The following is a 12,221-nucleotide window of genomic DNA, read 5'->3' as shown; positions in this document are numbered from 1 at the left end:
CTGATTAAGAATGAAGGATTGAAGATTTTAGGTATCTTCCACTCTCCTCAACCCCACCACATACACATATTTTTCACTCAGTATTTAATATTTATATTAAAGTTCGATTAAATTTAGACTGACACGTTTAACATTCATTTCTAGGGGCGACAGTTTTAACGTTTATGATCTTTTTTCATTTTCAGGGTAAAATCGAGATCTCTGATTAAGAATGAAGGATTGAAGATTTTAGCTATCTTCCACTCTCCTCAACCCCACCACATACACATATTTTTCACTCAGTATCTGATATTTATGTTAAAGTTCGATTAAATTTAGATTCACACGTTTAGCATTCATTTCTAGGCGCGACAGTTTTAACGTTTATGATCTTTTTTCATTTTCAGGATAAAATCGAAATCTCTGATTAAGAATGAAGAATGTCCATCATCCCACGATAACTCATATTGATAAATAAAAATAATAAGAAAGAAGAAGGAAGCATGTGTTCTCTTGTGTCCCTCTCTTTTTTGGTCCTCCAAAATTCTATCATGTATTCCTCAAAAAAGAAATTTATTTTTTTTTTAAAAAAAAAAAACTCAAAATCCAAAAATTGGAATCCAAGAATGTAGATAGATGTAAAAAAAAGAAAAAGAAAATAAAAATTATAACATTATTAGTTATTTTGCTATCTTTTTTTTGCTTCTCCACTAATGGCAACTACTGCAAGTGCAGCAAAATCAACACAAAAAGAATAAATTAAAATTAAAGTGACATTTATATTTTGTTTCTATTTTTTTTGGAAGTTACTTTTTCGAATAATGTTAAATTGGATTGTGATATTTATTTATATATTTTTAATCTTATAAAATGTATATTATCGTCTAATCTTTATTGTTTGCAATATCAATAACAATGAAATTATATAAGTGAAATAAGAAAAAGTGATGTATATAGAGTATTATTCCTAACTTGCTAAGACAAAAATTCATTTGCGATAGATTATTCATAATATTAATGAAGAGAAATCATAACTTATCGAATTTAAGACCCTAGTCTAGCGCTAATTTTCAGTTTGCTCAAAAAAGACATTTCGATCATGATCTAATTTCTGAAATCTGAATTAGTCGGGAATTTTAAAACGAGTACGACTCAGCGAATGAAAAATAACAAAAATCCTCATAAAATATTCAAAATGACCATTTTGCCCCTCTTTTTTTTTTGTTTCCTCGCCTCTCCCTCTTTTTTTTTTTTGTTTCCTCGCCTCTCCCTCTTTTCTTCATATTTGCTTGTATTTTTAAATACCGAACATCGAATAGAAAATAACAAAAATCCACATAATTTTTTTTTCAAAATGACCATTTTACCCCTCCTATTTTTTTTGTTTCCTCACCTCTCCCTCTTTGCTTCACATGCACTCATATTCCCATTAAATACTCTTAAGAACCAAGACAAAATTGCCTCTTCCCACTCCCCACTCCCCACCCACTCCCTTANAAACCCCTAAAAAAACCAACCATTGAATTCCAAGAATGTAGATATACATAACACCACAAAACACACACACAAAAAAAAAACATTAGTAAATATTTTTCTTTCATTTTTCACTAATGGCAAGTGCTACTACATCATCATCAACAAATAAAATTCAAGAATATGATGAAGTTACAAGTTACAAAAACAAGAATTGTGAAGTTTTTGTTAATAGACAAGAAATTAAAGATGCAATTGCTAAAGCAATTGAATTAAGAGCTTTACATGCTGCCCTTTTACAACAACAACAACAAGGGAATAGTCCTATCAAGAAGTTCCCTTCTTCTGCTTCTCCAACTGTTTCACTTCATTCTCACCATTTTTCTTCTCAAGATTATCCTATTTTCACACCAGTAAGTCCTCCTTCTTGTTGGCTTTAAGTTTGGTTTTTGACGAGAGATGGATTCAGAATTTAAAGATTCGATCTTTAAAGATATTGACTTTGATATGTTAGATTATTTACCATTTTTTTTAGACTTCACTTATAAGATTACACTGTCTTATATTTTTCTTATCGTAAAGATTCGACCTTCAAAAGATATTAACTTTTTGATATATTTTACTTGAGTCGAGATGTGTTTGAAACAAACTCTACCTAGGGGTATGATTGTATACACAACTTTTTTTGGACCCCGTTATGAGATTAGACCGATTATGATGTTCTTGTCGTAAAGATTTCACCTTTAAAGATATTGATTTTAATATGTTTTATTAGAGTGTACATGTATTATTAGTGCACTATAATGTTATTTTTGTAAGATTTTAAATTTTAAATATATTAATTTTGATATGTTTTACTTAGGAAATATGCTCTCTACCTAGAGGTAAGACTATTTTTGTAAATTCTCATGAGTTTTTTTTCTTTTTCTTTTTTGGTACAAATTGCATTTTTTTTATCTGATTTATGAAAATATATTATGTGTTTGCCAAATACTAAATAATCTTGACTTCAAGCTTAGACAATCTTATCTAGATATTGCTTCCAAATGAAGGAATTAAATGTCAAACCTGAAATAAATATGATATAATTAATAATTCATGTATTTATATTTATATATATATTGCACAATACTACTTTTTATAACTATATAATAGTAAAATTAATAAATGTTATAGTGAGTAAAGTTTAGTTAATTTGATGTGACAATAGTAGTTTTACGACTTTATTGTTATATTAGGTAAAGTTTAGTGACTTTTACTGTGATAGTGAACTTTGATTATTTTAACAAGATAAAAAGTAATTTTGTGACTTACTTTATACAGACAAAGATCAGTGACTATACGTGAAATTAACACCAAATTTCGTAGTACCAAAACAAGTTAGCCACTCTTGTTTTCACTTGAGATCAAGATTTATTGTGATTTATGTTGCCCAGACTCTCTAAAAATGCTACAACGTTATTGTCGGATCCTTCAAACTCTTCAAAAAAGCCATCAGGTGCATGGCTGACTTGAAGAGTTTAAAGGATCCAATGGGAGTTTTGCAACATTTTTTGAGAGTACGAGCATCATAACATAGGTTTGTATAGCTTCTATAGGTCGAAATCTCGAATTTTTTTTTTCATTTTTAATGATCTTTGAATCAACATTATTCATCAAGACTAGTTGTGATCTATGTTGCTCATACTCTTCAAAAAGAAGCCGATGGCCACGTGTCGTAACCTCCAAAAAGGTGCTTTTTTGGAAGATACGACAAGTGCTTGCAACATTTCTGGAGAGTCCGAGCAACATAGGTTATGATCACTTCATTTTTTATGATCTTTGAATCAACATTTTGTGTGCAGAGCTATGAAGATGAACCATTGCCAGGATACAAACAACTACACTTAGATCACAATCCAAACTATGCTGAACTTTGGGATGAATATGGATTTGGAGGAGTAGTAAATGGTAACAATGAATCCGTTTTATCGGATTACAGAAAGGCGAATTCGACCTTCAAAAATGGATTTACTAACAGTCTGATCAACTTAGAACCCCACATTTGTCCAGCTGATGATCAGAGATCGGTCACGAGTTCGTGTACTGATCATGTCACTACGCGTAAAGCCTCTCCCATCGCTCGTTACATCAAGTCTCGGAGAAACTCATTAGGGGACTTGAACTCGATTTCATCTTGCAACAAGTGTAAGCCTGCAACAATTAGTACTGAGGTTGATGGTGGTGGTAGTAGTACTAGCAAGAGTGGTAAGAACTCGAATGTCATCGTGCCATTGACGGACTCACATGTTTCTGTTCAATCGCAGCCAAAGAGTAAAGGCGGGATGAACTTGTCGTGGCTGTTCCCTAAGCTAAAGAAGAAAAACAAGGTTGAGAATTCACCAAACCGAACAGATCAATTCGATGAGGTTTCTCAGGTGTTAAAGGATCATCATATAGGGATGGTTTCAATCGAGACGTTGAAGAAAGAGCTAATGGAAGCAAACGAGAGCAGAGATGCAGCGTTGATTGAAGTCTCGGGAATGAAGTCGTCTTTAGGTGAGCTAAAGCAAAAGTTAGAGTACTTAGAAACTTACTGTGAAGAGCTGAAAAAGGCCTTAAGGCAAGCAATTCAAGCTACAGAGTCCCCTGTATCCTCCAACAAGCTAAGAACTATTCCTAATGGAAAATCCATCGATGGGGACGGAGAAAATGTGATCCCGGTTAATGATGAGGTAATGCTAGAAGGGTTCTTACAGATGGTATCGGAGTCAAGATTATCGGTGAAACAGTTCAGCAAGACCCTAATAGGACAGATTGAAGAAACAGACAATTTGTTAACCGATAACTTGAACCTTTTGCTTCAACCTTACAAGCTCTCTCTCAACTCGAAGTACTCGAAAGCAGTACTATACCACATTGAATCCATCATAAACCAATCACTTTTTCAAGACTTCGAAAACTGTGTGTTCCAAAAGAATGGCTCAGCAAAACACTTAGACCCTCAACAAGATCGCCACGCTCAGTTCTCATCATTTGTCGCGTTGAGGAACCTAAGTTGGAACGAGGTGTTGAGGAAAGGTACAAAGTACTATAGTGAAGAGTTCAGTAAGTTCTGTGATCAGAAAATGAGTTGCATTATCGCAACGCTTAATTGGACAAGACCATGGCCTGAACAACTCCTCCAAGCGTTCTTCGTTGCTGCTAAGTGCATCTGGTTGCTGCATTTGTTAGCCTTTTCGTTCAATCCTTCTCTCGGGATTCTACGAGTGGAAGAGAATAGAACTTTCGATATGCATTACATGGAGGACGTCTTCGCGGATAGGCAAAGATCACAAGGTCCTAGCAAGGTTAAGGTCATGGTTATGCCTGGTTTTTATGTGCATGATAGAGTACTTAGGTGTAAGGTTATATGCAGGTACAAAAATGTATCATAGTTAGGGTTTCTCTTTTCTCATTTTTCTTGTTTAGTAATCTAACTTGTAATAGTGTTCTCTTGTTGATTATTTGATTTGAGTGAGTTCTATAAATAGTTGCCATATATATTGTGATCAAATAAACTCGTAAGTCGTAAGGGTGACTGAGTTGGTGCAACGTGTGGTATCTCACGAGGGAGGTGGATCAATGTCTTCTCGGTCGAGCTCGTCATAATAAACTTGCCTAATACGGGTTATATCCTTCTATGTGGTTTGCAAGTTACTGCACAAGAGTAGGTTTCCGAGTGTGCATCCAAAGGGTAGTGACTATAATTTTATTTTTTTAAAATAAAAACTTTCATCAAATAATATATGGCAAATAATAATGGGAAACTTACATAAATATACTATAATAAAAAAAATATATACCATTTATAGCAATAATATTTTTTTTCACTTGACCACTTTTAATTCATTTATAATACAAGGTTAATACATATTACAAAGAACAATTTATTATTCACATATAATACAAGTTTTAATGATGGATAATACAGTTATCACACATTTTAATACACTTATAATACAATGTGACAATTTTTTACCAAACAAACATAATATATTTCAAAAACAATTATAATTCAAATATATTGCATACATCACTTTTAATACATATTACAGATTTATTACAATATTGCTATAAATGGTAATAAACAAAAAGTATCGCTAAAATCAGTAATTATTTTTCAAAATGTATTAATTTATGTAATTTTTCCAATAATTATTGAGGAAAATTATGTTAGTGTCCCAGAAAGTGAAATCTTTTGGGCTAATTGTTTAGTAAATGATCTTTTTATTTTCGTCGCAACTTATGAACCTTTTAGATCATGGTCTAAAAGATCATTTTTGAACAAACTAAAATCTTGTGAGAAAACGTTCGACTATAATCTAAAACTTCGTAATTTTGCAAAACATACATGATAGTGTAATGTTTTATTTATAAGGCTGGTCATACACGAGCAAATATTATATCAGAGTCTAACGTTATATGGAAGAATAATTTCTCAAGAGTTATATTCGCAAAACTTTTATTTCAAAGAAAAGAAACAAAAATTAAATGATGAAGTAAATCTTACTTGAATGGAATACATTCCTAAGTGGTTGAATTTACTTATAATTTATAACGGTTAAAAGACTCAAATCTGTCACTAAATTTTGAAAAAAAGTTCATTTATAATATTCATTAAAAGTTTGACTCATTTGTGCTATTTTCGCGGCATGGATGAGCCTTTTCTTCGAAAGTCGAAAACATATTTGAACATTTTCTCTTTCACAAAAATGATCTAATTAATGACATGATTGAATCATAATCGATCACGTATATAAAATGATTTTGAAAAATGAAATTGTTTTTAAATTAACAAATAATGATATGAATTAGCATTTTCTCAAATAAAAAATAATATAAATAAACCAATCTTTTAACAAAAAGAGCCCTTTTATCAGAGTTCGATAATCGTGAAGGTTGCATGTTGGAACTCAATAAAAAGTTAAAATTTAAAAAAAAAAAATAATAAAAGATGAACAACAAGCTATTAAATATTTATAATATTGGATGGATTATTTCTTAATACATATAAAATATCTTTTAAAAAAAAACCTTTTATATTTTTTTAGTAAACTTACATGTCATGTTATACATATGTTGTTATTCGAATGATAAAAAAAAGAAATACAACCAAATGTTATAATGAAATAATAAGTATACGTTTATCTTTAGGTAGAGATTTTAATTTTAAATTTATCTTTTTTAATAGGCTAAATACTTTTAAAATAGATTTTTTTTAATCTTAAAATGAATATAAAAAATTAATCAAATCTAGCCAATGATGTATGATAGAAATTGATAGTACTTGTATAACAATTGGTCCATACATGTCCAAGTTCATGAATCATGAGTCCCAATATTATTGTATACGTGTATCATTGAAAACTACTCAACTTGCAAAAATAAAAAATAAAAAAAATATATACCAAACTAAAATAATAATAATTAGGGCTCGTTTTTTTATACGTGAGATAAGAAATAATAATCAATCCAATAAATAATTAATCGTAATCTAAAATGTTCTTAACTATAAAAAAAGAAGCAAATTCATGGACTACATAATTAACCCACCATATGGATAGCTTGTGAAATTTGCATAAGTTAGACATGCACGTAACGAGTTTCGAGCTTCACGATTTAATCTGATTTCACATCGCACGCTATTTGCTAGTGAAAACTTTTAGGTTATGTAGTAATATTTTTTTTGGAACTTTCACGATTCAGATTGTTTTAATTTCGCTCGTTATTTATATCAAAATCAATTTTTTTTCTTTACCTTTCTTTTTTTATCAATATTTTTTTTCAAGTTTTAATTTATTTTATCAAAAATTTGGTTTTGAATATTTTTATGAAAATTTATAAAAAAAAATTGGGAAAAAGGAAATAAACCTCCGAACTATCGTAAATGATATGCAGATACCCTCTGTCGTACTTTTGGGACATAGGTGCTCCTATCATTCAAAACTAGAACATATATACCCTTTAACTAACGGACATATGCGTGTATAATCTTATCCACCGATCCGACATCGGATCGATGAATAAGATTGCGCCACGTGTCCCTATTTGATCTTTTGTTAGAGTGAAAGGCATATACGCTCTAATTTTTGAACGACAGGACCATCAATATCACGAAAGTATGACAAATATAATATGTATACCATTTACGATAGTTCGAACTATATTTGCCCTTTTTTCTCTAAGTATACTAATGATGGTTACTATACAATAAATAATATCTTAGATACTCTTTTAGATATTTCCAATCAATCCAATGCACTTTTTCCCATATTTAAAGGACCCAAAAAGCAAAAACAAAAATATCTTCTTTACTCATCGAACCTTCTAGAACACAACAGCATTTCCACTATGTCCACGTCACCAGCCGACGCCGTGGCCGGAGAAATCACCGGTACCGACGACGGCGTTCTAGAAACTCCATTCCTTGACTCTGAACGTTGGAACATCCTCCAGAGTATAACGGAGGAAGGAGGCTACGCATACGCAACCATGACGTCGCTCGCGGCGGCCGGAGATATACGAGCAGCGGAGGCCGCGAAAGAGATGGCGTGGGAACAGTTACATTCAGGTCCATGGCATTCGGTTGTTCCTATATGGAGGGATGCGTATTCAATGGCGTGTATGCATTTGGCGAAACTTCATTATGCTAATGGTGAGTTTAATCAAGCGATTAAAGCTTTAGATATGGGGATTATTATGGGAGGAATGATGCTTAGGGATGAATTGAACCTCGCGATTCGAAAGGCGTCGGAGAAGGAGAAAGCGAAGAGTGATCTCGGGGAAAAAGGTGAATCAGAGATTAAATTTGTTTCTCAAGACATTAACGTGGCGGAGGTGAGGTTCGTCCCTCGCAATTTACGATTTGTTGTATTGTTCAGCTTTCTATTAAGTATTAAGCTTTGTTTGAACAAAAAAAATGTGACTTTGATAGTAATCATTCAATCATTTGTTTGTCTGGAGTTGACTTGAAATGATATCAAAATGTCACTTAAATCTTGTGGTCGTAAACGTTTTGAAAGCTAAAATTAAAAGGTTCGCCAACAAAGAAAAGAGGCAAGGAAGTAAGGATTATGATACTAATACTTCACCAAAAAATGATTATGATACTTATGGTTTTGAATGTCATTTATATGTGTGCTTATAAAAGGTTAATGGTATATACTTTAGCATTTTTTTGAGTTAAATTGTTTGAAAATGTAGAAAAAATCATTCTTTTTGGAACCGAACAAAATTCTAGGAGGGAGAGTGATTTGTTCTTTTGATAACTGAGAAATCTTCGTGTGCCAGTAGGCCATGGTTCAAATTTTGGTGGACAGGTTTTAGTTAATATGTGATGTGTGCGGTGTGCCTAATCCACACATCACAAACTGAGCTCTTACCACTAGACGAAAGCCCGTGGAATGGGGGATGAAATTGTGACTATCATTAGTCTTTTTACAATTTACTGAACTTGAGAAATGTAAATAGTTTCGATCAAGTCAGTGTTAATCCCCCTCTTCATGTTTTGTGCTATGTGGTATGATATGAATGAACAACTGTTGAGCGGTGAAGGAAGTACGTAGATTCTTTCCTTGCTTAAGCTTAGGAATAAACACGATCAGGAACTTTGGGTTTGTTAATCTACTTTCTGAGTCTTTTTTGGTCAAGGAATCTACTATCTGAATCTTACTAGCGAGATGTTCTAAATCTAGAAATGTTTTATAGTTTCACATCCATTTTAGCTAATTGTAGGATAAAGCATCCATTTCTGGAATCCTGTTTGCATTTTGTAATTAATGGGTTTAGTTTATTCATGGCACTATGAAGGATTAGGAGGCCATTATGAAGGATTAGGAGGCTTGATTGTACCATTTTTGTCTTTTTAAATCATCAGTTATAACATTTTTGTCTATTTGTTCTAGCTGTCTGTTGAAAAATTGAATGCATTTTATGATTTATATCAGTGAATACATGTTTTCTAGGTGAGGTCATCAGTGAGTGCCTCTAAGCTTTCACATAGTTGAGGTGGTCTAGCATTTACTTGAGTGCTAATTGTGTATTTGAGATGAGAAGTGTGCTTATTTATCTTTTGACTTTGCAGGTGCAGCAGTCGCTACCTATTAAGTCTCTGTCTTGTAAGTTAGTAGGGAAAAGGCCAGCCTTATCGTTGGAGGCATTCCTAAGAGAGCATTATTTATCAGGAACTCCGGTGGTAATCAGAGATTCCATGGATCACTGGCCTGCTAAGAGTAGGTGGAATGACATGAATTATCTTAGAAGGGTTGCTGGCTTCCGTACAGTCCCGGTTGAGGTGATTACATTTACAACTGAACTCAATAACTGTTGCATATTCCAACATTAAATTGATCGGCAGATTTATAACCTTATCTAGAAAATAAGTCTTTTTAAAGCAAATGACAGGGATGCAAGTCCCTTCTTCTTGAAATGTGTAAAGAGAATGTGTACATATAGCATGTGCAAAGAGAACCAACGAGCTCAGGGCTTAGTTTTCACAATATTGTTACCGAGTCCAAACTTGTAGCTAGCTTTCCATGTTATGAGTGGAATAGATATAAGTGATATGTATTAAAAAGGTGTCTCTTGTGTGCTATTTAAGATCTAATGCAATCAATGTGTGAATTAATTCCGACCTGGTTATTCTACCCTTCACTCAAAACTTGATATCGACTTGAACCATCTTCCAGGTCGGAAAGAACTATTTGTGCCCAGAATGGAAGCAAGAGCTGATCACTTTTTCCGAATTTCTTGAGAGGATACGGTCCAATGATACTACCTCTGTGGAAACTACGTACTTAGCTCAGCATCAATTATTTGATCAGGTGTAATTTCTTCTGTACGTTTATTTCTGTATATTTGTGTAAACTATTTTACCTTGAACTTATATTTTTGGAATTAGTGGCTTAGCTCTGTAGCTAAATGACAGATACAAGAGCTACAACAAGATATTGTTATTCCTGATTATTGTTTTACTGGAGGTGGGGAAATTAGGTCGCTTAATGCTTGGTTTGGTCCAGCCGGGACTGTGACGCCTTTGCATCATGATCCGCACCATAATATACTTGCTCAGGTACATATTTTTACTATAAGCTTCCTGAGCTTAACAAAAAGTAAATCAGGTTGAACCATTGGTTATTGCTTTGATTGATTATCTTTAGGGGGAAAAAATTACTGTTACTGTGTGCATGTTGATATGTTTCATTTTTATTTCTTGTGATCTTCTGCATTTCAATTACAGGTTGTTGGCAAAAAGTATGTACGGCTTTACTCTGCATCACTTTCGGATGAGCTTCACCCACATAGTGAAACCATGCTTAGTAATTCCAGCCAGGTATATGCTTCTCCTTTATTTAAATTGCAGTTCAACAGAATTGTCATTTCAACGGTCTGTTATTCAGTATTTTTAACCATAGTTAGTTGTTACCAACTCCAGTTATGCTATTGTCTTTGTTTTACTCGGCATAGTATTTAAAAGAAATTTTGAAAATAGTTGTTAGTAGTAAGTACTACTCCTTGTGTGTTCTGTTTTATGATGGTATTTCGCTAGACACGGAGTTTTAAGATGTTTATTTGAGTTGCATATCAGAAAGAATAGATTAGCGATGGTTGAAAAGTTCATATTAAAATTTGTGTAAGTTTACATACTACTAATTCTTCCTAAAAAGCTGTAGATCTTATATAGAGATGGCACTGTAACAAGCATTTTACAATGTTCTAACATAGAAAATGTCATCAATTGGAGAACACGAGCTGATCCAACCTATTGCCTCTCTAACTTCACGGGGTAGGTTTGCGTACACTCTACCCTCGTTAGACTCCACTTGTGGAATTTCACTGCGTATGTTGTTGTTGTTGGAGATGATCTAACCTATTGACTAGTGTTCTCAGAGAGCAGGACAAAGGAAAAGTCCTCCTGAAAAAATGGGTTCCACAGATCTTTTTAGGTTATCGAAATTTTAGGATGGCTGAAAGGGGAAGTCCGACTATACTTCTAGAACAGAGTGAATAGTGAATACTGTATCTTTTAGGGAAAAAGTAACCGATTTCTCTTTCCATTCTTACTCTGCTGCACATAACTGCACTCGAAAACACACGTCAGGGTAGAAGAGAACTAACTACTATATGCATCTCAAGGTTCTGCTTCACTTACATATTATCATACCTCTCTTAGATGAACTTACAATATCGTTTTTCCCTGCCAATTGTATGGCTGTTGATATCTTTAGATGGTTGATACGCATTTGAAATCTTGTTTGAAGGTTGATCTAGACAACATTGACGAGAAAGAGTTCCCAAATATATTAGACCTCGAATTCCAGGACTGTATTTTAGAGGAAGGTGAGATGCTTTACATCCCCCCTAAATGGTGGCACTACGTCCGCTCTCTCACGACAAGCTTTTCAGTTAGCTTTTGGTGGAGTGATGCTGAAAAATTAGACGACTGATCGGTCTCGTCTCGTGTATACAAAAGGGAACCAGTCCAACCATCATTCTTCTGCAAATAGCCTTGTTGTCTTTGAGACTTGTGATGATGAATTTCCAAAGAGTGGCAATCTTGCTTTATTACTTAAAGGTTTGTCTGATCATTATCATGAATTTAGTAAATAAGGTGAAAATGAAATTCGACTTATTTGGAACTGAGGTATAGTTATTGTTGTAGGATTTCACGGATGAAATGATAAAAAGGTTCAGAATTATTGGTTTCACGAGTCTCATACCTTTACTGTCATCGTTTTTTATCTATCTAA

The 12,221-nt window shown here is 33.2% G+C and overlaps 2 protein-coding genes across 3 annotated transcripts; both read left to right on the top strand.

Annotated features, from left to right (window-relative positions):
* Nucleotides 1–1,479: 1,479 nt before the first annotated feature.
* On the top strand, nt 1,480–4,974 carry LOC107003084 (IRK-interacting protein). Its single transcript, XM_015201336.2, has 2 exons — nt 1,480–1,865; nt 3,297–4,974. The coding sequence occupies exons 1-2, from the start codon at nt 1,590–1,592 to the stop codon at nt 4,866–4,868; spliced, it is 1,848 nt and encodes a 615-aa protein (XP_015056822.1). The 5' UTR covers nt 1,480–1,589; the 3' UTR covers nt 4,869–4,974.
* Nucleotides 4,975–7,746: 2,772 nt separating this feature from the next.
* LOC107003102 (lysine-specific demethylase JMJ30) lies at nt 7,747–12,176 on the top strand. 2 transcript variants are annotated; one of them, XM_015201368.2, is made up of 7 exons: nt 7,747–8,310; nt 9,557–9,766; nt 10,161–10,295; nt 10,400–10,543; nt 10,712–10,804; nt 11,733–11,811; nt 11,878–12,176. In XM_015201368.2, exons 1-7 carry the CDS (start codon nt 7,825–7,827, stop codon nt 11,916–11,918), a joined length of 1,188 nt encoding a protein of 395 aa, XP_015056854.1. In that variant the 5' UTR covers nt 7,747–7,824; the 3' UTR covers nt 11,919–12,176. The 2 variants fall into 2 exon arrangements, with proteins under 2 accessions (XP_015056854.1, XP_015056846.1); XM_015201360.2 differs by having other exon boundaries at nt 11,733–12,176.
* The last annotated feature ends 45 nt before the right edge of the window (nt 12,177–12,221 follow it).

The sequence above is a fragment of the Solanum pennellii genome, chromosome 1 (assembly GCF_001406875.1).
Source record: "Solanum pennellii chromosome 1, SPENNV200".
NCBI classification, from domain to species: domain Eukaryota; kingdom Viridiplantae; phylum Streptophyta; class Magnoliopsida; order Solanales; family Solanaceae; genus Solanum; species Solanum pennellii.
The sequence above is the reverse complement of the archived record's forward strand: the minus strand, read 5'-3'. Positions and strand labels throughout refer to the sequence as shown.